Source organism: Rhinolophus sinicus, chromosome 2, assembly GCF_057876585.1.
Source record: "Rhinolophus sinicus isolate RSI-liver-muscle chromosome 2, RSI-T2T, whole genome shotgun sequence".
Lineage (NCBI taxonomy): Eukaryota > Metazoa > Chordata > Mammalia > Chiroptera > Rhinolophidae > Rhinolophus > Rhinolophus sinicus.
In genome coordinates, this window is record NC_142502.1 from 160450717 (window position 1) to 160477942 (window position 27226).

Below are 27226 nucleotides of genomic sequence, written 5' to 3' on the forward strand. Positions count from 1 at the left end.
TGACGGCACCATCCTTTTCATATAGGAAGATCATCTATCAATGACAGTGCAACTCCCAAAGCATTTCTACATTTAGCATTCAGATATTGAATCATGGTCAAAAACCGTACTGAGGCTAATAAACTAATGGTGAAACAGCTTAGTCATTTATTGCTTAGATTCTTTGCTTTTCCTTCAAAATGAGAGGTTATTTTAAAACTAAATCTCAATATGCAACTTGATGTTTCAATATTTACTACTAAAGAAGTCCAAATAAACTGAGCTTTTTTAGATAGGTATGCTGTTTTGTTTTCCCCCTATATCGGCAACCAACCTTCACTTTAGTTTTAAATTATGCTATGGTTTCTTAGGAGGACTAAGTGTCTAGTTAGCTATTTGGACAGAACCTGATAGCACTATGAAAATACATCAAATCCCAACTGAATCCCACACATCTGAAAATAAAACCGAATACAGGTGAAACGAGAGCTGTAGTTACTCTTGGTTATACAAACACATTTAAAACCAAAAACTCAAGTAACAAGTGATGTTAAGTAAATGTTTTATAATCAACAAGCCTCATAATTGGGCAAGAAATAACATGTGACAGAAATGTTTTTTTTTCCCCTAACACGTCCACGGTAACTCTCCCTAACCTTGTTGAATGTTGAGAAAACTGCAAAACCTAACAAAAAAACTTTAGTATAAAGTCCTGATCCACTTAATTGTCATTTAAAAAGTCCTGTCCTTATCTGACCAACTTGATGTGACATCTCAGTTGTCGTATTTTTTTAAAAACATGAATTTAAAAATTCAATATAGAACTGAGACCTTTTAAAAGAAATAACACAAATCTACAGTCATTGAAGACACCCTAAAAGATTAAAACGGTCTGAATATATGCCCTATGAAAATCAACTCTATTGTTAAGTTTAACCTTAAGTCATGAGTTTTCCAAGTTGAAGCCCATCACAGGAATATTCTGGGAGAAAAAAGCACACCATTTAGATTCCCCCTTGTTTATCTTGCTTTCTAAGTTTCAGTGTAACAATAACCATAGAGCCACCACCTCTCCCCCAAGTAAATTTTATGTCAGATCTGCACGACTTAACATTCACTTACTGTCACACTGTGATGTCTGGAACAAATGAACATACTATGAATATGTCCGAAGGATGAGGGCACCAATTCTGAAAGTCTGGGGGGTTCCAGAGAACCTTTCAAGGAGGTCCATGAAATCAAAACAATTTTCTTAATAATTCTTTTTCAGAGTATTGACACTTGCACTGATTGTGCAAAAGAAATGGTGCCTAAAACTACAGACATCTTGGTACAAATCAAAACAGCAGTAGCACCAAACAAATTAGTCGCTATTACACCTTCACTGCTGCACTCACAAAGAAAAAGGGGAGGGGGAAGCCAGCTTCGGTTCAGTGTCCTTGATGAAGCATTAAAAAGTGATTTTATTACAACTTTATCCTTGGGTACTCATCTTTTTAATATCCTGTATGATGAAATGGGAAGTACTGGTTCTACAGCCCGCTGAAGGTGTTGAACGCAGGGATTTCAGAAGGGCGTGGAACTAGCCCCTCTTCATGGAACACAATTTTTACTTGAAAGACTGACTGACAGGCTATGGCTATTTAGCAGGCATTTTCTTTAAAACGAATGAAGTAAGCCCATTATTTGAGGAAAACAACTGACAATACTTGTTGCCAATGATAAAATTTCAGCTTTCAAATGAAAATTAGAATTTTGAAAAATCTGTATCCATCACCATGAGTTTGACAGCTTCCCAACACTTAAAAGATTTTTTGGATGAGATCAGTTATATTAACCAAAAAAAATGTTAAACACTGCATAATAACTTATCAATATCTTAAAGAACTGCGTAATTCGATGAAAGTCTTTTCCAAATGGCAATGCATGTCACAGTCATGTAAGAGTACAAGTCCATTCAAACGGCCAGATAGATCAAATAAATTTTACGTAACAGTACAAAATTTGAATAAGTTTCAGATTTCAGACTTCAACTAACCTTCAAGAAACTACCAATTTTGAAGTTTTGATATGTATCAGGAATATCCACAATTATCTGAATCTATTAAAATATTCTTTTCCAAATATGTATTTATGTGAGGCCAGATTTCTTCATATACTTCAAAGCACCACACAGCAACAAACTGAATGCAGGAGCAGATACGAGAATTGAGCCCAACATTAAAGGATTTAGAAAAACAGAAACAAGTGCTTTTTAGATTTGGAAAATAATTTTTTTTTTATAAACAATGCTATTTATGTTAAGAGGCAATGGTTTTATTTTTAACACAATAAATTCCAACAGATACCTCACAAAAGCAAATGTTCTTTGGGATCTTCAAGTATTTAATACTTCAAGTATTTAATACTTTGGGATTTTTAATGATTTAAATGTGTCCTGAGACCAAAATATTTTACAACAGCTGGATTAGGGCGCTCAGATGTTTAAACACTGACTATGGGTTTTTCTTTTGCTAACTCACACATCATTTGTATTTCAAGGGCCACTAAAGCCCCCAGAGAAAGATTTTTAAAAGTGGTATAGAAAATGTTTTGGGAGTGAGAAGAGGTTAATTAGTATTGTCCTATACAGTTTGGTTGATTCGTTGGGATTATAATTTACCTACACAGTTTTGTATGAAACATTTCACAATAAATATTCTAACTATATAAAATGGTTAAAATAACACTCAAAACTGGACTGCTATGTTAAAAAATCATACCAGATAGTAATGTGTCACACTGTTTTTATCAATTCTTTATTTAGGTAACAAGTTGGTTATGTTCACTGCATTGTATGAAACATCACAATATCATACTGGAAAGGTACTGTCAGTACAGGGTTGGATCAGAGTGGACAGTTTGAACAATAAACCATTTTGCATTCTTCATTCCCTATCTTTTAACAGCCCCCCAAACCCAGTAAAGGGACAAATAGCTTTTAACATCATCATGTAAAGCACTTTAACTTACAAGGCTAAAATCTAAAGAATAAATAAAATATATCGTGGCAATAATTCCTTTTAGACCAAAAATCAGGTGCACGATAAATCAAATGATCAAGGAAGCTGTCTGAATTCAAATGTGTGGCTCTCCAGAAACAGCTTCAGGAAAATGTTACAGAAAATACCATGAATTCCATCTCACTTAGGACCAGATGATGACTCATTTTAATTACACACAAGGGCAATTATATCTTGCTGAAACACAATTTAAACAGATAGGGAAATGTTTACAAAGCATCCACAACATGTAAGCCGTGTACGAATGGATACATTCATTGCTTCTCCTTCCCCAATAGCTTCTTTTAGATAAATATTTTACTCTCATGTTCAGCATTAATAGGATACATGCAAAACTCAAAAAGAATTCAAGGTTATTGTAAAAATAGAATTAAACTAATAATCTTCAAGTACCTCATGTGACAGCCACTCTGTACCGTGCCCAATGTTATAAAATGAAAGGTTACTGAACCCATGAAAATATCTCTGTAATATTTCCTTAGATCTAAAATAGATAATTTTAAATGTATTTATAGTCATTTCAATGTGATATTCTGAGCTTTTAAAATAACATAAACAATTAAAAATTATACCAAATTACACAAAACTTGTATCTTAAAAGCTGAAAAATTAAAACTATAGAAACCCACATGTAAAACAAAAATCACAATTTACATTATAAAGGCAAATTTCATCATTTAAAAAATTTGCAGCAGTGAGATGTCAAAGCAAATTATAAATAGCCATAAATTAATCCATTTGGTTTCAAAGATTTTCTAGTGAGATTTGAAGGATGTAGTAAATACATGCATAAAATTTGTAAGGGTTTATAATATTATTGCCAAATACACTTTATCTTGAAGCAGGCAACATTACAATTTGGACATTATTGGAGAACCCAGTTTGGTAATACAGGTAAAATTGGAAAAAAATTAAATAACAATTAATAAATATATCCTATAGTAAATTGCTCAAATGAAATTTCAAGCCACAGAGCTGCAAAAGGCTTCCAACTTGGTGAACTGAAAAAAGGAACATCTCATATAATTCTTTACTCTTACATGCTTATATGTTGTGTCTTGTTTAAAAAAAAAAAAAAAACATAATGTATCTTCAGAGAACAGCTAACTATATTCCCATGCACCTCAGGCCCAATAGTTATTTGTGGTGAAGTAACTCCATTGGTTTCTAGGGCCACAAGTTCAATACAGATGTAACCAGTATGCCTGAGGTTGGCAAAAATACTGCAGTACAGGCAATGCTACAAGTGGCATTATCAGAAAACACAAATGTGAACAAATGATGGGAAATGCTAATGATTTTCGGCTCGTATCACAAAACGTTGGAAATCCACAAGAATATTTTTCCCTTGTATTGAAGAAAATTGTGATTAAAAGTTTTTTCCCCCAATTTTCAGAATCAAAAGCATTTTAGAAGGTTTATAAGGCTACCATGGGTCTTCTAGATCTCCAGCACCCTACAGGAAGAGAAAAGGAAGAATATTATTATTATTATTTACCTACACCACTTCCAGGTTGGATTGAATTCAAAAAAACAAAATTAGACGAACAAATTACCTTCGCTTGAAAAGGTACTTTTACAGAGAGGTGTGTGTGTTGTATATTGTGTGTATACCCATGGATACAATATAGATAACTGGCTGCTTTTTTTCTCCCCTCTCTACCAAATGCCTTCCTCTTACACCACTTAAAAGTATTCCAGCATTAGAAAAATATGATTGAAACATCAGCAACCTCTGAAGATTCCAAAATTTCAACTTATGGTATCTTAAGCAACTTTAGACACATTATAAATATAAACACAAAGAAGAAAAGTTAATGTCTACATTCACAAAATAATTGTTTTAAGAAATGGTTTCCCATGTGACTAACAGTTATCTGTACTTTAAATATCCATTTTAACAAAGGCAAAACTTGTATCTGCACTATTTAAAACACCCCGTAATTCTTGCGTTTATTAATATCTGATGAACACCTGCAGTGAAGTTGACAGTCTTGAAATCTTTAAAATGCTCACCATGGCAATTTTCTGACATGTCTATGTGTGTCCATTCTGTCCAAATATTACTATTTTGTACCACAAAAAGGGGATAAGAAACGGAATTGATTTACTTTAAGCAAGACTTCTAAATTTTTTTTTAGTTAATGGAAAAGGGCAAGCCAGACATTTTCTAAATTTTACATAAATATAAACGAATTTCTAATTGGTATTTTTCCAAGATACCAAGCCTGTTGTTTTTTTTAAAAATAATTTAAAAATAAGTACAACATGCATAGATTATTCCACATCACATGCTTTATTTGGACTTAAACACTTATAATTCATTCTAAACACTTGGTTGACATACATTTTGATGTATGTAGTTAGTCTATACAGAATATACAAACCAAAGCTATATGAATAATACACAGGTTTTTCAAAAATTATGTTTCATAAAGAATACAGAGAAAGGAAAAATAACCACACATCCAATAGCTCAGAACTTCTAAAAATAAAACTACAGAGATGTAAAATATAAACAAGTCAAAGAACACACAAATCATCCTTGAAAAAAAAATTACAGACCAACATCTGCCATTCTTTGAAGAACTAAAATTACTAAAGAAAACACAAATTTATTACAAAGCTAACTATAAGTATACTAATATGTAAAATAATAAAATAGTATAATTCTACATTAACAAGTTTTTCCACAATACATTTTAATCTCGCTAATCAGTAATCTCTAATCCTATCTACTATGAATTTACTGACTTCAATAACTGGTAGCCACAACTCTGGCATACAATATGAAATGACATATAATTTTATTAAATTCAAAGTACTATAAATAGTTAATTTTAAACTGTCTGATAAAGGTGTATGCAAAGGCCTTCTTAAAAAACAAGGCTATAAATGAATATAATAAAACTAGTTTACCAAGATTCAAATAACAAAACGGTTATATAAATGCATACATTATACTTCCTAAGCAAAAAACCATCAAATCAAAGGATCACAAAAATATCACCACGAAGTAGTCATATTTTTCCACCACCCATCTTTGTCCCTGCATCTTCATTACAGCTGTCTAATTCAGCAAGGTCACTTTTTGATTCAGTATGGCTTTCCTGCATTGTCACTGGGTTTCCAGCATCACTGTTCGAAGAAGTAGCTGTAGCAGCTGGTTCAGCAGGGCTTTCTTCTCCCTCTACTTTAGCTAGCCTGTAACTAGTCAGCATCTCCTCCAGAAGTTGTCGGTAGTTTCCCCTATGATTAATTCTCATTTGCCTGAGAGCTTCCACCAATTTTCCCTGTGATCCACTTTCCTCTGCTTCATCGGAGGCCTTTTTTTAAGATTCAAGACCCCAGTGTCAGTAGACAAACTAGGATATCACATGTATTTCATAACATATCACAGCAAAACACTCATTTCTCTACCATGAGTAATATAGTCTACACACGAGAACATTTCATTAAATAAGTATTGTCTTGTGTCAATTAATAAAAATTTCCAACTGAAATATCTCAAGTTATTTTTAGCAATTACCATTAACTAGTTTACGTCTTATATCACATTGTAATTTTAAGTTTAATTTGAAATTTACTCTGCTATTAGAATTCAACAGCAACATTAGCATTTCCTAAAACTGACTTACTTATTAAAAAAACAATAATTGGCTATAATGATTTAGTATAAAAGGAAATTAGTGTGTAAAGCAATAGGAAAGGACAGAAAAGCAAGCCATTAGAACATTAGTTTCTTCATCATTTCTGCTAAATGACAGGTAAGAGAGAAGATACAAAACGTAAAACTATATAAGCTTAAACTGGATTTTGGGGAAATTAAAGAGTTTGTGGATAAAAATTTTATTTACTTTTTTCCTTTAACTATTTTAATAAAATATATCTTTAGATAAAAATAGACAAATTATACTAAACATTATAATAAGGTATGAGTAACTACTTATCCTTTATATATTTTATTAAATTTTGGAGAACCTACATGTTTCTACAACAGTAGTAGCTACTTGTAATCTCATTAGTAGAACAAGCTCTAAAATCCAAGCTGATCATAGTTAAGCTGAAAGACTAAAAGCCAGACAACCTTACATTATGTGCTTCCTGATGTGATGAATTAGGAGTACAGAGCCATGTCCCTGTGGTTCTTGCCAAAAATGTTTAATATAAACCTAATAAAGTTAAATCTTACTTTACACGAAACAGAAAAAGAGGATCAAGTTACAACACAAGAAAACAATCATATGATCCAGAATGTAAGACATCCTATAAAAGGCTGGCTCAGATTCTTCATATTCAGTGTCAACGGGGAAAAAGTGGGGGCTTGATTAAAGGCTTGTTTAATATACTTGATCGATAACCTCACAACCTGATTAGACCATGGTTCAAAACAACAATTATAAACATCATTCTAGGGAAAACTTGGAAAATTTGGACTTGATGTTAGATATTATAAAATTTACTATCAATTTTCTTAGATACAAGTTATGGTTATGTACCGTGTTTCCCCGAAAATAAGACCTAGCTGGACAATCAGCTCTAATGCATCTTTTGGAGCAAAAATTAATATAAGACTCGGTCTTACATCATATTATATTATACCCGTCATGTCATGTCATGTCATGTCATGTCATACCCGGGCTTACAGTAAAATAAGACCAGGTCTTACATTAAATTTTGCTCCAAAAGACACATTACAGCTGATTGTCTGGCTAGGTCTTATTTTCGGGGAAACATGGTAGAAAACTGTCCTCATTCTTAAGAGGTACATGCCAAAATATTTAGAGGTAAAATATTATGATGTTTGCAATTTGCTATCAAAGGTTTGGCCAAAAAAAGAAAAAAGTATCTCTTTATACACATACATGTATAAAGAGATAAAGCAAATATGGTAAAATGTTAACAATTATTTAATATAGAGAGAAGGTATGTATACAGGTGTTCACTATGATCACTTCAATTTTCTGTATGTTTGGAAGTTTTCGTCATAAAATGTTGGGACAATAAAAAGGTTACTAATACAGATGATCTGAGAGAAATTCTTAACCATCTTTGGAGACTGTTACTCTGTAATTCTGCAATGAACACTAGTATAACCACATAATAAATGACAATGTTTACAGAAAAACGAGAGTACTTGAATGCTTTTTTTTTTTTTTAAGTGCACTTGCGGCAAAAAGCCAGAGATAATAGTGTGTAAAGCATATGTTTTATGTGTTTGTTTGTGTATGTCCATGTATTTGTTCATTATATATATTATATATAAATTGCCTGGTAAAACACTGCACTATATAAATAATGATAATGCATAATGAAGTTACAGATGCTTTTTTTCCTTTGAATTCTCCAATTTTCTACATTAAGCACATTAACTGTCAAAATAACTTTATCTAATTTTCAAAATTTATTGTGTGGAAATAATAAAATATGCTCTGTTAAGGATTTTTTTTTTTTAACTTTCCCCCCTTACCTTTTCTTCTGTACTAAATAAACATGTTTCCCTAAATAAAGTTTCTCATTTGAATCTATCCAGGAAAGGCTAAGATGGAACAATTAGTGCTTATTAGTCTTTAATCAGATCTTCCAAAAGGCAATTCTCTACTGGAGAGTATATCACAAAGAATTTTTAATGACGGGCATAAAGCTCCTCCCCTCCACAAGAAAACTTCAAAGCAACAACTCCCTTTTAAAAAAAAAAAACTTCCAGGACATTAAAAAAAAAAAAAAATCTGCTTCAAGTGGGCCGTTGACTCACACATAGTGTAAGTGATTATCAACCTTGGTTTTCACATCAGAATTACCCGTGGAGCTTTCAAATTTATACAGATACCAAAGTTCCATCCCACGATATTCAAATTCAGGGGGGTTGGGGTGACTTTTTAAAACAGTCTGACCGTGATTCTGACATACAGCCGAGGTTGAGCACCACAGACATAGACTAAACAGTATAACTCTATTTACTTGGACTTATCGATAAGGTTGGATCAAAGGTTGTTATATTGGTTGTGTTTCAGTCAATTTTGGTGGATTCAAAAGATAAGTGCCTCTCACTCTCCATCTGACACCTTTATTATTACAGTAATCATCTATGTTCCTGCAAACTGCTGTAGTAGCAATAGTTGGGGAGACGTAGTTGCTTTTCGAAAAAACACATTACAATCAAATCTATAAATTAAGTAGGCATGGATTTATAGCGGCTGGCATCATAGAACCACTAAACTGAAAAGAACTCCAGCTATTGGCCCCATTTAAATGTCATTTTATCTGACAGCAAATTACATTTCCCTATTGTGGTGGACAGATGATGGATGGGTGAAACCTCTTCCCCAGCCATTTCATTTGATTCTTCAAAATACTATTACATCACTCATGGATTTTCATTAATATCAGAAAAGGAACCTATTATTTAGCTGCATTTTCTTTACCTGAATTCATACATATATAGTACATCAAGTATACACACCTATCATAGCAATTAATTCCACCTTGCAACTGTTCGCAAGTCTCTCCGATTAGACTTATAAACTCATTGAAGTAAAGATAATTTCATATTACTTTCAGTATCCTCCCTACCACACAGGGAAGGAAAATTAATGTTTGTGCTAAGAATTTTATATATATATATATAGTTTCATTTAGTCCTCATAGGTACCCGAAGTAATAGGCACTGAAGCCCTAATTTTCTAAGTGAAGAAACTAAGGCTCAGAGAGATTTATTTGTCAGGGTGACAATGCTAGTAAGTGACAGAGCTCAGATTTGTGTACAGATGTAATTAACATCTATGTCCTTTTCAGTGTTCTTCTGAATGTATTATGGTAAGGAACAGTTTTGCACAGTAAGTGCCTCAGATAAATAGACTCTAAATAAATACTGGTTTAAATTATTTTGGAACTAGACCACAAATTACTTCATATTAAAGTCTGTAGAATATGTCCTTGATATAGAAACAGAAATAAAATTACAGGACAAAAAAATCATATAGATGGGATGGTTCAAATTATTCAGCAAAATAAACTTAAGGCAATTACAGAGAGGGGAATTTAGGATTTTCCTCTGTTTCTATTTGTAAGGTTCTACTGTCATCTAGACTAGCAGAGCTTAAAAATCAAATCTCTAATGAAAATATACCAAATAAGACACAGGAATCTAGGTAAATCAAACAAAGCAAACAAAAGGGGGAAAGGTCTAAGCACATTTAAAAAATAAAATTTCACTAGCTAATCTTAATTGTAGGAATTTTAAAAAATTCAGTTGACATAAGCAAAATTTTTCAAATGATTAGCTAAAAACAGTGGAAAAAAGAATACTAGTATATTTATTATGCTAATATGTATTATTTGTGTTTTTTGTGGAGTCCTATGCTCTATCAGCTAAAAATAATTTTTAGAACTAAAGATTCTCCAATGTGATTTCATGAAATACAATTAACAATGACTAATGAAGAATCTAATAAATTAGGTGTTATTTGTAAGGATCATGTAAAATTTAATGAATTTGAAAAAATTTTAAAGAGTCACTAAAATTGTTAAAACCACACGGCTAAGAGATGTCAAATCATACCTTAAAAAACAGTGACTAAAGTTAGTCCATTTTCAAATAATGTAGGTCTTCTCCATAAAAAATGCTTTGACCAGTTAAAAAGTAAGCAAGAAACAATTTACATAAAACTAGTATTCATAAAGTCCTAAAACTGGGATGCAAAAATGTAAAAAGCAGCTACTGTTATTGTAATTGATCTATTTAAAATAAAAGTTAAAAGACTATATAAAACTTGATGTGAAAACAGAATGTGGACATTCTTTGGGGGTTTTGTTCTTTTTCCCATTCTCAAAAATCCAAATACCTTAAAAAGTTTTTGGATTAGGAGAAATAAAAATGTATATTTAAGTGAAAAATAACTAAGAAACCAGGCTTAACTGCTTATTTTTAACAACTTTATAAAATATTCCTCATGAAAAACAGAGTAGCGTAAGACTATTAAACATGAGATTCACCAAAGAATACGAAATGATTTTTCTTGGACAGTAGACAGACAGCTACAGATATATATGTAATCTCTTAGAGGCAGCATGAAAGGTGTAAAGAGAAGAGTTTTTGGAGTCACTCTGACTTAAGATTCAAATCTGAGTACACTATTTATTTTATCTTTGCAACCTGGGCAAGCTACCTCATCTCAATGATTCTCAGTCTTTTCTTCATAGGAAGGGTGTTGAGATTACCTATGATTTTACGCGCGCGCACGTTCCCCCTTTACCCTTGCAATATCATCAACTCACACAGCTACTTGATCAGTGGTATACTAATTCAAAAGCATTATAAGTCTTCTTTGAGGGAAAGAACTTTACATTTTTGCATAGAAAATATAAAGTTCAAAACTACTCTCATATTAATTATCAAACTCAAATTATTTTTTTAACTGTATGACTGAAGGATAGTCTTAGCAAACTACAACTAGAAATGAATAAACAGAAATGTTATTCTTATTTAACAAGTATTAATTAAGCTCTCACCATATGCCAGGCACTGCTGTCAAGTGCTGGGACTTCATAGCCATAATAAATCAGACGAAGATTCAGATCTCATAGAATTTATATTCTAGTTAAAAAACACAAACTAGCATTTTAGAAGAAGGAAAAGAGGGCGATCTCAGAGCTTGGCCTAATATAAGAACAACTTATAGCAAAATGAAGTTTACTTTTTCTGGTCCTCTAGGTGATTATTCTTTTGGGGTCACAGACTCCTTTGAGGAACTGACAAAAATCATAGACATACTCATCATTAAAGAGCATATATGTACACACATAAATATACTTGCAAAAGCATTTTGGGGAAATCACACTCATTAAGAATTCCTGCTATTATAGATTCTTTTCTATAGATTTTGATTTTAAAAGTATGGAAAATACAATATTGCTTACATTAAAAAGACAGCATATTCCAAAAAGTTGAACTAAGAAACACATTTAGTAAACAACTTAATAAGATTACCCTAGTGGACTTTCTGAATATATTTTAATGATTTAATTAATTTCTGACACATTCAACTCAGTTTTTTAAGCAAAAGATTAACCAAAAGATTTTTTAAAGAAAAATGAATGAATCCCTATTTCTAATGGTACTACTTATAGGCATTTACAGCAGAACAATTACATTTCTGCTACAGACATTTTAGGAATCTAAATGAATCTCTGATTAACTCTCACTAGCATTCTTTTTTTCAAGTTACCTAAAAAAATTATTTATTAAAAAATTTAATTTTATACAACCCCCCCAATTGTCATCTCCTCTGAATTTCTACACTTTCCTCTTTCCCATTCTGTAAATTAACTACCAGCTCCTGCCACTGTACTTCCTGGCGACATCTTCCACATGGCACAGATCTAATGAAGTCAAGACGCGCCTACTTCACTTCTATAGCAGGTCAAGGTGAGAGCTAGTAATTTAGTTAAACATGTATAATTTCTTCCTTTTTTTCTGCTTCTTCTGTATTTTTTAGTACATTTCTGCTACTTGTGATTATGGTTCAATATTTTTCCAAGGTTATGATTATTCTGAAAAGATAAAGGCATGTTTCCCAAAATAAGATTCCAGGCTGCAAAAGCTAAGTTGTTATAGTAAATAGGAAGTTTCTCTAACCCATGTATGTGTCTACTAATAATGAATTTACAGTTATCAACCTGATCTCTGCAATTAATTATTTCACAACTACTTAACTTCCAGTATCTCTTTAATACTGCACATATTTCTAACAGATTAAAATACTACAGATATTTCTTTGAGTCTATCATTCTTATGCTCCAAACATATGGCAGCTCTTCAATCTAAAATGTAAAGTTCAAAAGGCCTCTCCAAGTCTCTTCAAAACTACTTCTGATATCCCAAATTCTTATTTTTCACCACAGCAGTACTGTGCGCTAGTAAACATGATGTCCTTTCTGTCAAAGATAGCCTTTACTTTGTTCTTGGCTCTCCCCCTTCCACCTGAACAATCACCCTCCTCATCTCACTTCTGCCACTCAAATTATTCTTCAAATCCTATCTTTTCTCTGAAAATCTGACTTTCCCAGCAATCACTATACAAGTCACATGGCAAATAATCACAACCTAGATTTTGTCATTTCTTTTTACTTCACTAAAGGATGTGGAACATTTTTATTATTTAACTTCTGTGTTTATATCTATATTGCAAGCTGCATTTAGAGTAGGGATGGGACCATGTCTTATGTTTTGTAGTCTGCTCTCCACATCAATTCACTACATGGTAGATTGTCACTGTTTGATCTGCCGATATTAATAGAAAGCTTATATATGAAGGTAATTAAGTATACATCTCCTTAATTTATATAGTTATATAATAATCATACTTAAGGCAAGTTTTACATCTCAGCATTTCACCGTAACTTCATGTTCTGTTGCCCATTCATTCACTGTCTATAAAACTACACTGTATAAGTATTTTCTATTTTTAAAAAAAGTTTAAAAGTCCTCCTTGGTATATGTTTAACAGAAACTTAGGGCTATAAAACACTTTAAAAATCTTGTTTGGAGTAAAAGCAGCCAACTTTTTGGAGCAAGAAATTCAGCAAGGTGTAATGAAATAATTTTTTAAGATCACACACTAGGGTTGCATTTCAAATACATGAAGAAACAGGAATACTTATATGTCTAATAAATGTATCAATAATTAACTTTTGAGGGCTTATTTTTTCAAACCACAGTGGCAGATGCTATATGGAACCTATAATCCAGCTGAAGAGGTAAGACTCTCTTCACTCTGCCTGCCAATTACCACCATCTTTTTAGTTATGTCAACATCCTATCCTCAATTGTTTGATTTAGAATTTTCTAAATGTATCACATATCTTTATTTTAAAATCAATTTTCACAGCTTTGGATACAATTCTTAGTATTTTGAGGTACCTGCCACAAGAGCATGATTCAGAATCACTGCTCTAGATCAAGATATAAATTCTCTTATTAGCAATATATAGCTATCACTTTCGCTCAATTCACTAAAATGGATTAATTATAAAACTCTCCTTTTTGACAGGACATGTTTACTGTTAATAAAAAAGACAGTATGATATTGCTGTGAAGTAATGAATCTGGAAAACAAGATGCAACGGAGATGATACATAATTGCTACCAGTGGCTGCCAAAGGAAGCTGGAGACTTGGATGTTGAGCCTGTTTCTCCTCAGCAAGCTCATTACTAAGTCTGGCTCCCTTAAATCTTTGAAGCATACATGTTAAAAATTAAGTTATTCATTTCAGATGTCCAAAAACTTAAAAACCCTTTGAGAAAATACTTATCTGACTTACTATCTTTGAAATTTAGGGCAATTTAAAAAAAACAACAACACTGTTTTATCTCCTGGTAAATAAAACAAAAACTGCAGAGAAGCAGCTAACAGCTTATCAGTATTTCTAAGGAAAGTAAAGGGCTAAAGAGATTTGCTCTGATGAAGCACAGCAGCATACAACAAAAATGGTTATCTCAGTTCAACACATAAACCCACAGCACAATGAGATTAGAAAGAAATTATCCTCAGGTATTCAACTGAGCACACAAGGGCACTGAAAGGTGTGGTTATTAAATTAACAATTCATTCACTATCACTAACTTCCAGTGATGCTAGCAAAAGAAGAAACTGAGATACTTAAAAGCACATTCTTTGCCTCAAAATTAAGATTTAATGGAGAAAGAGAAGGCAGACATACAGGGAGGAAATAAGTACAGCCCAAACAAAAAGGCATTTGATACCCATTAAGTGACAACAAACATACTACAAAAAAGAATTTTACTTCTACCTCCATTGCAATACATTTCCTTAAACTTTAACTGACTCCTTAAAATAAAAGCAGTAGTAATTTATTAAAGATTTCATTATGTGAGTATATTCGTATCTAGTGTTTATATTATGAAATTATTAAAAATGCTTGAGAAATAAAATAAAACTTACCCCATCACTTTCTCTATGTGGATTCAGTCTACTATAAACAGCTTCAATAACATTGCGCCTAAAAAATAATTTAGCTTTAGTTTCATTAAAGTACAATTATTAAGCTCCTGGTATTTAAAATAATACATCTTGACTACACTCAAAAATTAACTGTGACATTAAATACTTGCCAAAAACATAGTTTCTACATTTCACTCAGAATTTGATCCCGCACAACCCATTTGTTCTTATTTACCCAGGAAAGAAGGACTTTTATCCTCAGAGTATGATAAATAATTCCTTTAAAAACAATCTCTTTTAGATAAAATAGATCTTCTCTAGTATAAGAACCATCAACCCATTTCATCTTTAGGTAACTGATGTACCTCTTACCCAAAACTTTTAATTATTAATTATAAACAAACTCAAAGTTCTTTTTGTTCTACTTACTTGCCAGCAAGACCTCCCCCAGGAGGCAAATTTGGGATATTTTCCGCAGACAAGATGCGCATGACATGGGCAAGATCAGGCATTCCTTCCTCACCCGACTTCTCCATAATTTCTGTAGGTTTTTAAAAAAAGTTCCTAAATTAATGTGATCAACTCAGTATTCACAAAGAAGTGAAAACAGGGGGTGTACTATTTGCCAGTACCTATGTTCAAATATAAAAAGCAAACATCACACAGAACAAAAAAAGGTAATATAAAGTGATTTGCATATATATGCTCATCCCAGCATTATTCATAAAAGAAAAACTGGAACAAATTAAATATTCGACAATAAAGGGACAGTTAAATTTGGTATAGCCACTGAATGAAATAATATAAGCACCAAAAACAATCCCTATGAACATAGTACAGCTACATGGAGAAACACTTTTGATCTGACTTTATGTAAAAATACTATAAAAACTATTAATACTATTATAGGAAAATAAAAGCAATGGATGGATAAAAATTATAAGGAGAAGAGGAAAAATTAAAAATTGTTTTATAGGTTTTTTGACATCTAAATAGTTATGTTCTACAACAATTTATTTAAAAGTAAAAAGGGAAAATGAATCCCAGAACTTGCTAATGCTTAGAACAAAACATTTACGTGTTTCTTTTGTATTTATAATTTATGGAAAACAGATTTTTGAACCATGACTATTTGGATAGTATCAAGACATAAACTCCTCAAAAATCAGACAATGGCAACTTACTTTTAAGACAACAAAAGAGCATTGTCCAAAGCAGCCCACAAGATGCAAAATCTGACTGTTTACCAAGCCTCACTGTGACCTTAAACTTTACTCCCTTTCAGCTCTGCCCCTGACTGCTATTATCTCCACAGGCTCTATTCAAAGAAGCCTTCTCCTTTTAGATCTTCACATGTACTTTTTCCTTGCTTTGGATCACTTTTTATGCCAATCCAACCAACAATCTCTTTGAATGGTTAACCCGTGTTTATCCCTCAGGTTTCCACTTTCCACGTCACGCCTGGAGTAGGCACACTGCAACACACTCCCATTGTACACAGTGTTTACTGTAGCACAGACTGTAGCTTCACAAAGGCAGGAGTATAATTTTTCTACCTTAAACTTGTATCTTTATAGAGCAGGGTTTCTCAACCTCCGCACTACTGACACTTTGACATGGACGATTGATTTTTTGTCGTGGAGGTTTATCTTGTGCATCGCAGAATGTTAAGCAACATCCCTGACCTCTACTTACTAGATGCCAGTGGCATCCCCTCAGTTATGACACCAAAAATGCTCTAGACATTGCCACACAACTCATGGGGGCTAAAAATCTCCCCCAGCTGAGAACCTCTTCAGCCTAGCACTCTGCCAACCAGTTTTCACTGCAGTGCAACCCCCCCAACCATCTGCCACCCACACTAATGCATGATTCCTAATCGGTCTCCAGGCTTCCACTCCTGTCCCGTCTTTACAATCTCTTCACACAATAACTGAGAGCCTCTGAAAAAAGTCAGATCAAGTCACTCTAGTGCTCAAGATCTTCCAATACTTCCCATCACCATTGGAATAAACTCCCAAGTCCTAATTTTGGTCTGTAAAACCCTCCACAATCTGCTGCTGAGCAGCCTCCCTTAGCCTTCCACTTTTCTACCAGCTAATTCTAATCTCGTCACTCTCTCTACACACGTTCCTTTCTCAGTCTTTGCCGATCCCTTTGCCAGGAATCCTCTTCCCCCAGATAACCATTCTCTCCCATACAGAGGTATCTGCTCAAATCTCTTTTCTCAGAGACCCTCCTAACCAGTATTCCTTGCTACCCTCTGCTTGCTTGCTTTACTCTTCTACTTAAAAAAAAAAAAAAAAAAAAGAAAAGAAAAAAGAATTGGTCTCTACTGCAATATAACTCCATTAAGAAATCTGCCCTCCCCCGCCAAACCTGCAAATGCACGCAGTTTTCCTGCGGCAATTACACATTTGAAATTGCAAATCTTCACCTCATAAAACTCTCACCAATTACTATGGCTACTATATCCAAAACATGACTCATAAGAGACCAAATTCTACAAGCCTACGACATCATGATTATTAATTTTATTATTCAAATGTATTTACTATTAAAAAAAAAAAAAATCAACCCATAAAAGTGTTAGGAGAAAATATAGGTCAATATGTAATCCTGAATTCAGGAAAGAACTTTGTAAGAATGACATCAAGCTTGAAACAAACAAACAAAACTGATACCGTGTTCCCCAGAAAATAAGACCTAACTGGAAAATAAGCCCTTGCATGATCTTTCAGGAGGACATCCCCTGAACTTAAGCCCTAATGCATCTTTTGGAGCAAACATTAATATAAATCCCAGTCTATTTTCAGGGAAACACAGTATAACTTCAAAAAAAGTAATTTTATTTCTAAACACCACACATAAAATCAAAATGTAGTCATTAAGTTGGGGATCCTGCCACACTCTCTAACATGCATTGTCAATTTATCAGGGTAACCACTAATGAATTTGTAAAAGAATGTATAACTAATAAGCAAATGCAGAGATGAACTGGAACAGAAGATGCTGATTAACCCAACAGAAGGCAAGCAAGGAGAAAAAAGAAAAAGAATAGATCTAAACAGAAACACATCAGCAATTATATTAAAGATAAAGCTTCTCCCCTCCCTCTCTTGAATAATGGATTTTTAGCCCAAAAATCCTTTCGATAAGGCTAAACAATGTGAGGCTTACAAGGGTGAAGGGACAATGGTGGCAGTAGCAGGGTCCAGCATGAGGTATTCAAGCTGAGCACAGTAAGCAAAGCTTTAGTACTGGTGGGGGTGTGACCTAGAATGGGGTTGAAAGCCACTGCAGAGTAAGTAAGGCAGCTACACAAGGGTTAGCAGTGACAAATTAGCTTGATAATAGGAGCCAGGTTTTTCATTGTAGGAGAAGAGTTACAAATATGAAGAGAGAAAACTAGAATGAACTCTGTTGTATTCCACAAGAGTTAGTTATTGGTGGGATAGACCAGATAGATCCCGACAGGAAGGGAGGAAGGCAGGGAGGGAGGGAGAGCAGGAGGGAGGCAGGGAACAGCTCTATCTTTTGAGAGGGTATAGTAACAGAAATACCCCAGCAGCACACCTTATGCACAAATCCCAATTCCTAAATAAAAATAAAATTAAAAGAGAGATCATTGGAACAGTGGCTCATTTCAGGGTTGGTGCAGGGAAATAGAAGATGAGCCTGGAGTATTTCATTATGCCAGAAAGTAAGGAACTGCTCACGGAATTACAGAGACAGGTCAAAAGACACTGGAGCAAGCTTGAAGGGGTTTGCACTGGCCAAATCTAGGACAATATAAGCATCAAAATGACAGTAACAGTAACAGATTATAACACAATATAATAGGAATCTGAATCCATGCTCACATATGGATTCAATTAAACAAATGGGCAGAAGAGAAAAAAATTTTTCTTTACAGTAAAATTCTAACTAATACATATAAAAAGAATAACTGAATTAGAATATCACCATTTGCCTATTATCCTCGTAGCAACTGATTCAGGCAAGAACCACCAATGGATACTAAAACTGGTAGGTGAAAATTTGAGAAATAGGTTATTAACATAATCTCAAAGAACCTCCCTACTGAACACTTATTAATAAGTAGAACATATTTATTAACTTTTTTGTTTGTTCATTTTAATTAACTTTGCAATGGAGGAGCCTGAAAGAGAACACTTCAAGCGAGTGATGAAAATTAAGATTTACCACATGGTGTGCCTCCTGACACCACGCACTGAGAAGGATCTAGCATCACTTCTGAAGTGTTTCTGCCAATGTATACCCTATATCTTATCAAGAGGAAACATCAGCCAACCCAAACTGAGGGGCGTTTTACAAAGTAACTAACCTGTACTGTTGAAAAATGTCAAGGTCAGTAAAAACAAGAAAACAATGCAACTTTTTCACAGGGAAGGAAACTAAAGAGGCATGGAAGCTAGATGCAGCACATGCTCTGGACTAGATCCTGGACCAATGAAAGTCGTAACTGGGACAACTGGGGAAATCTTAATGGGATCTATGGATTAGATGATAATATTATATCAATGTTAACTTCCTAATTTTGATGGATGTAGTACAGTTTTGAAGATACTGTCCTTTTTGTATTAAGGCGTACTGAGATATCATATCTGCAACTTACTCTCAATTAGTTCAGAAAAAATTAGCAATATGGTGGGGGGGAAAAGAAGAGGGGGGGAATGAATCAGAAAGTATGCTACAGAAAGTGAACAGTCAAATGAGGTGTAATGTAAACAAATGGTGACTCTAGGTAGACGGTACTACATGTATATGAAAGTTCTCTTAATATTTTTGCAACTTTTCTGTAAGTTTAAAATTACTGTAAAACAAAGCTAAAAATAAGTGAAATTAGTAATCTTTCACAACATCAATGTTAACTCTATCGGTATGATGAAAGAATGGTGATGAATTCCTATAATTAACTTGGGAAGGGAGATACAGTGTTAGTGGAATTATAGCACTTTGGTGTTCTAAATTTGAGGCAAAATTCAACGGATTCTTCACTTCCTACTAAAAATGTAATCAGGGAAAGAAAAACAAAGTAAGCTTTAACAGACTATTTTCAAATTATGTTTCTCTTTGGTGGTATAACAGACATATTGCTTTCTCCTTGCCAATAAATTCCCACACATTGGTCCAAGATGTGATAATAAATCTTAGGCACATAGATGTTTGCTTTTTAAGGCCTTGTTTTGAAATACTTAATTGTTTTTTTCTAAGGAAATTTTAAAAGAACTACTTGATAAACAAGGAAGAATAGTTTTCCTTTCCTTCTTTAAAAAAAAAAAAGACATCTTTCTTACCTTCAACACGTGATTCCAAGTACTTATCCAACTCTGAATCTTTCCTCACTGCTTCATCTGAGACCTTGGGGGCATTTGAAAAGCAAACTAGCACAATACTCATGTTATCTCGACTTCCCTGTACATTAAAGAAAGAAAGAAAAATAATTATATTTCTCTAGTCTACTTTCTATTATTTACTTCAAAACAGAGTTGGTTACATTAAGCAATCATAGTTTATTTAATCAAACAGAATGTACACATTCAACAGGTTATTTTCATTCCAAAGAGAACTATTTGAAGCATACCATGAAGAACAAGGTCTTTAGGTATGGGCAGACCTGTAATTATTTTATGGCTTTTGATTACACTGTATACTTATTCTTACCCACCACTATTCTACAATCTGAGAATTGAAGATATATCTTCATACATATTAAATCTTCTAAACTATTTCCCACTCAAGATTGGATATTCCTGAAGTGACGTAAGCCAAAAACATCCTCCCAAACAAATGTGCAATTTTCCCCCAGCTAATTAACCTGCATTTAGCAATGCTACTAAAATCTCTACTGAATTTGATATAGCTGAAAACTGTTAATTAGGATAACCAAGACACCAAACTAAACTACAAGCAGAAAAGAAAACAGTTAAATTAGAAACTGTTCTGAGTACAGCAAAAAACAATGGGATGTAAGTGGATGGCTGAGATACACTGTAGTCAGATATAATAAATTTTGAAGACACTGGATTTTACAAATGATCTATATTAAAAAGGAAGCACAGAATATATACTCTCTATTACCATGCATTAGCACTAACTTTAAAACACTTTCTCATTACTTTTCCTATAGGTGCATTACTTTAACCGAGCTGCTTAGAATGGAGTGAAACTGTTTTTGGAATAGTGATTTTTTTCAAGCTCTTTTTTCCCTATTCACCGCTCTAAAAAATTAAGTCAATGGAGTTGGTAGCTATTTTGTGTGATAGTGGGGTTTGCCAACCCAAGTGAAAAAAGCCAAGGCCATACCCATTCTATTCTAGTCTTTTCAGTAATTATAACCAGAATCCAGGCAGGCATTGTTTGGTTCAGACTTGCTACCGTTTCAGAACCTACATGACACAGCCAAAAAAACAAAAACAAACAGGCAGGCCTTGAAGAACTTCTGTCACTCCTTCTTAAAAATTAGTGAAGCAAAGTTTGAAGGCAGTGGAGGCGGGTCTTAAGAAGGCTTCAAAAAGAGTAAACTCTCCACAGACTCTCATGCTTTAGTAGGAAGAACTATCATGAGTATATTATCAGATTTTTGATATCTGGGGAGAGAGGGGAATGAGGATTTCCAAAATGGCCCAAACTAATTTCATTCCTTAATGAAACCCACCAAAAATTTCATAATCACTAATATTAGAAATATTGCATTGGCTGTATGAATATATACACACATATATGGTTCCAAATAGCAAAAAAAGGTAGTCAATCTATTCCACAAGAATCAGGATTTACCACATATGCTGAGGTCAAGCAAAAACTTTATACCATAGATATTCAAAAATCAAGCTTCACTGAACACTAATGATTTTTTAAAGCAATTTTATGAATAAACAGAATCAATGCCGTATATTTTTAGAAATCCAGTTCCTTCTAACCATTTTCTATTTTGGTAACAACAGCATGAGCACTGTTTGTTTAGTCATTCCTAATCAGTATATGTAATCTCCATTAGATTTTTAGAAGTTATAAAAGATACAGCCTATTAGTTGACAAATTAGCTGAAAGATAGTTTCAACAAGTTTAAATATCCAAAGATATTTAAAGGAAATAATTTACATTTACACCTCAGCATGTGTGATTTCAATGATGCTGCTTCTATTTCTACAAAAAGATGACTTTCCCCTAAACTCAAAATATGAGCATTTCAGTAATTTTTATACAGCAATTGAAAAAGATTCTTCCCTTTTTGGTTTTTTGCAAATCGTCCTTGCATCATCAATTAATTTTCCAACTGATAGGATGTACGTATTCATTCGACATTTACAGATAGCTTCATGTTGTTAAATGGCAACCCTGAAAAATTATTGTTAAAAACAATAATGCTAACTACCTTTTATTAAGTTGTGAAAATTAAATGAGTTTTTTTAAAAGTGTAAAGTGCTTAGAATAACATTTGGCTCATAGAAAGCAAAAATTTATTGATTAACTACTGTGATTATGATAACTATCACAATCCCCCAAGATTTCATGAGTTAACATATAAAAGTGTTTGTAAACTACAGGGTATGACAAGAGTTATCAGTGGTAGAAAATATTAACACTATATTTAAATTTATTGTCAGGGAAATATCTACTTAAAAATTGGATCTACTTTTATTTCTCTCTCCTCTTAAAGAAGCTAACACCTACTGAGAAATTGCTAAGTACTAAGCACTGGACTAAGTGCTTTCCATGGATTTTAAAATTTATATTCAATCTTTCAAACTAAATTCAAAGCGATCATATTCTATTCAAATTACATGGTTTTATATTATTGCTAACCATTGGTTTTCCAATACAAACAAGGGGAGTAACAAAATTACGTTAATTAGAAAAACAAGAATGGATAAGAGGTTTATTTAATTCCATAAGGAACACGCAGTGGTTCATAATATTATGTTTCAATACAAAACAGCTAACTAAACTTCTCAAAACTGGTTTCAATTTGAACACGGCTTCATTCAAAGGAAACGTGATGGTCAGCTTCCACCAAAATGGAATGAATCCCGTGTTCCAACCTCTTGTCCCTATTACTATCATTTATCATTTCTGAGATTCTAGGACTCTGCCTAGAATCATGTCACACTACCACCAATATCTAATCACTTTAAAATGATAAAAGCTATCAAGTGAAATATGCGACAAGAATTGTTGAAACCCCACCTTCAGAGGCGTGGAGCCAAATTCCTGAACACCAGCATCCTTTCAATGGAAGGGAGAGGGCAGTTGATCCACAATACAAACTTCTTTCTTGACTTCAGATTACACACCTAATAGCTTTTTGGCTATTCCCTCAAAACTATATGTCACTCAACAGAATGATGTGTAACCATGAAAAATGATTTAGATCAATACTTATAAACGTGGAGCTCTCTGTACAATATACTGTTGAATGAAAAAAGCAGATTGTAGTATAACAAGTATATTGATCTCATTTTTATAAATATATATACACTAACAGGCCGGCAAAAAAGACTGAAAAGATAAATACCACAACAATGCAAGAAGCCAACTTAGGTGGGAGCAAAATTTCTGAGTGTTTCTTTATATATTCTGTATTACCTGGATTTTTTTTTTTTTTTTTTTTTTTTTTTTCACGAACAAGCATATGCTATTTTCATAATCAAGAAAATCCTGTTTTCATTTGCTAGTCTGGCGAAAAAAACATGCTTGCCAACTAGAATTACTAGCTCTTAAATTTTCTTTTTGAAGGTTTATCTTCCCATTCTATGGAAAAGTATTAGATATTTCACCAAAACCTGGGCATTTCTATAGATTGAGATCTTTCTCGAGAAAGTTTTTGGCTGTGACTGTACTTTCCACAGCAACTTACATGGTTGGGAGGTAGAATGGTTCTAATCTAGACAGAATAAATAAGTCAACAACACCTTTATTTCATATAACTAAAAGTTAGTTTTGCCTTTTTAATCAGAGTCAGAATACTTGCATATTTCAGGCACTGGCCAGATCATTCAAACTTTAATTGATTACTATATAGATGCTGTCAAAAATCCACTTGGAACTAGTCACTATTTTAAAGACTGCCAAGGGAATTGCTAATTATCTATTTGTCTAGAATTTTCCCATTACTGTATCAAGCTAAGATTCACTGAATATTACACATCCAAATTAAACTTTAGTGTTCCACAGAAATTCTTCACAGGATTACATTTTATATTAACTAGCCTTGGGTCTTTTATTAGTGATGATACAAACATTTATATGTATATATATATATATATATATATATATATATAAAGTATTTTGATATCTCCTACAAAAGATATTATCCACCACGTCATATATTAGTTACACAGAGTCACATGTAAATTCCGTATGATCTCCTTGCTAGGAAAAAGCTTCTTTTATTACTCAGTAAGAAATATACACCTCATACTTTTACTTCAGTTTTTTACCTTAGCTGCTAGGAGGCTCAGAACTAAAGGACAAAAGTTTACTTAGCCTAAGTTTCCAGTATATCTTCCAATATTTTATGTGTCTCCTGATCTTCTGTACATCTAGTACAGAATTATACGATATACACATTTCATCAAACTGCTTCATAATCAGGCACAAGACAGCTACTGCCAATGTTGAGAATTTGAATCAAAAGTCACAATTCTGTATAGATGCCTCTGCCACACAACAAGCCATAAAGTACTTAAATGACAGCAAAAACCACAAATTTCTCAAACTTAATTTTCAAATTAGAAGGTTGAGGCAAACAAGGAAGGATGGCAAAAAAAAAAAAAAAAAAGGTTCCATGTCTGGTGAAGAAAATAATTTTAAAATATACAGGTCTGCCCTAATAAAAACATTTAAGTTTTCAAAATTTAAGTTTCCTTAATTTTACTTACCGTGTCTTTTCAAAATGAATAGGGTATTTTAATTATAACAAAAAGACTTACATACCTTATGTAAACAAGTGTCCACTACCCAATTGCACACATTTTCCAGGTCATCAGATACCTCAAGTCTAGATTTAACAAATTCACAGAGCTCCTCATTACTCATAACATCCCAGATCCCATCACAAGCCAAGATGATAAACTCATCCTCTTCTGCTCTTAAAAGTTCATAAACCTCAGGCTCTGGAGAAACAAGTTGTTCCGTTGGGCCTTTGCCGTCAACACACTTGTAATCATAGTCCCCCAGAGCACGAGACACTGCTAATGAACCATTAACACGTTGAATCATTACGCTGCCTCCTGCATTTTGGATTCGCTCCTTCTCCCTTGGATTGCAAGGTTTGTGATCCTGGGTGGAAAAGCAGACTTGTCCATTCCTATACAGAACAGCACGTGAATCACCACAGTTGATAAAGTAGACATGCTTCGGTGAAATCATAACTCCCACTGCAGTTGAACCGCTCCTGTCCATTCCATTTCTGAGGTCTGAAAAGTTACGCATGTATTCATCAATTTTCAAAAAGCCAGTTCTGATACCATTCTTGACATTTTCCACTGAAGGCTCCAGAGCAGATCCTGATTTTCCAGCTGCCCTGAAGTCTTCATTATTAGTGATGTGTTCTAATAAATGTGTTGAGCAGTAATTTGCTACTCGGGATCCAGCATGACCATCATAAACTGCGAAGAACGACCAGTCTTCCAAGCCGTGAGGAATGCCTACGACAGCGGTGTGTGCGTCTTCCATCTCCACCCTCCAGCCTTGCATGCTGCTCAGGCCGTAGCGTAAGCCATTCCCAGCACCGTGAGCATTATGTTTCTCAGTTTTGGGTTTATCCAAAAATGCACCCATGGTTAGTAATGGATCTGAAAGAAAATAAATTGTAGGTGTTGAAATTTGAGAATTTATCTACAATATTCCATCTATTCTCTAGTAACCCTTATCCAAGTATATTTTTCACTATTATCTGAATTTAGTGGCACCACAGCCCCCAAAAAGAAAAAAGAAACCTAGAAAATTTCCCAGTACGTCCTTTTTCTAGAAAAGTGTTCCTCAATCCTAGCACATTAGAATCATCAGACAAATTAAATCAGAATCTCTGGGGGTGGGACCCAGATATCAGTATTTTTTTAAAGCCTCTCTGGTGATTCGTATGTGCAGCAAGTTGAGAACCACTGTTCTGGGAGAAAGGAAAACCAAGAAACAAAACCTGTTTTTTGTGTGTGTTTTTTTAATTCAACTTATTAACTCTGGGATGAAGTACGTAAGATTGAATTCAGAATGGTGCAACATCTTGTTCAATAAAGAGTATGCTGATATATTTTAGAAGGACTTCCTCTAAAAGCAAGTGTTGTAATCAAGATTTCCCCACAGTGATCTTGAAGACAACCCCAAAATTCAGTTAAAGCATAAAATCTACATTCTACAAACATTTGATGTTCAAGCTTTTACTGTATACCAAATTGAAAACTTTACTTGGATTGACTGAAATCCATTACCTGGATTCTGTTAAAACCAAATACAACTTTTATGATGTGCTAAAAAACATATTATTGCTAATAAACCCATAGACAGAACTACAAAGTACCACCAAGTGTCACCCTCCCGTCCCACTTTACTCGGACTGACTGTTCTCCAAACCACAACACCATGCCCTGGAATGTTTCCTACAGCCTGTCCTGGCGCTAACACTCACTACTGTGTTTCCCCAAAAATAAGACCTAGCCAGACAATCAGCTCTAATATGTCTTTTGGAGCAAAAAATAATATAAGACCTGGTCTTATTTTACTATAAGACCGGATAATAATATATAACATAATCTTACATATTTCACCCCAGAGTTAACAAGTTGGACTGCATTCTTGCACAAATTGACAATTTTTTAAAAAGTTCCAAACTGATCTCATTTTAAAGTTGGGGTTGTCCCATATGATTTAATTTTTTAAACACCACGAAATATCATATGTAAGCGTTTATATAATGTATACATTTAGCTAAATTGTAATAAAATAAACAGTTTAAGAAACAGAATACTATCAAGACTACTGAAGCCTCCTATTATCTTGAATTTTATAATTAGCATCCCTTGTAGTTTAAACAATTTCATGTGTTGCTGTTTAGTTTTATGTGTTTGACATTTTACATTGATGTACAGTGTGTATTACTCTTAGCACTTTTTTTTTGGCGCAACATTGTATATCCAAGATTCATCCACATTGATGCAGAGCTATAGTTCATAACATGCCATTTGTATACTTGTACCA

At 33.5% G+C, this 27226-nt stretch overlaps 1 protein-coding gene across 4 annotated transcripts in view; it reads right to left on the bottom strand.

Annotated features, from left to right (window-relative positions):
- Positions 1 to 2748: 2748 nt before the first annotated feature.
- Positions 2749 to 27226, bottom strand: part of PPM1B (protein phosphatase, Mg2+/Mn2+ dependent 1B) — a 63394-nt gene continuing 38916 nt past the window's right edge. The window contains exons 2-7 of one of the 4 annotated variants that reach the window (XM_074331936.2): positions 24968 to 25827; positions 20326 to 20443; positions 15434 to 15545; positions 15005 to 15062; positions 11553 to 11637; positions 2749 to 4497 (exon numbers count right to left, since the gene is read on the bottom strand). In XM_074331936.2, the coding sequence (XP_074188037.1) occupies positions 11587 to 11637; positions 15005 to 15062; positions 15434 to 15545; positions 20326 to 20443; positions 24968 to 25813 (1185 nt within the window). In that variant the 5' untranslated portion in view covers positions 25814 to 25827 and the 3' untranslated portion in view covers positions 2749 to 4497; positions 11553 to 11586. Of the gene's footprint in view, positions 4498 to 5314; positions 6368 to 11552; positions 11638 to 15004; positions 15063 to 15433; positions 15546 to 20325; positions 20444 to 24967; positions 25828 to 27226 lie in introns of those variants that run through there. The other 3 variants (XM_019748623.3, XM_019748624.3, XM_019748622.3) reach the window with 3 other exon arrangements.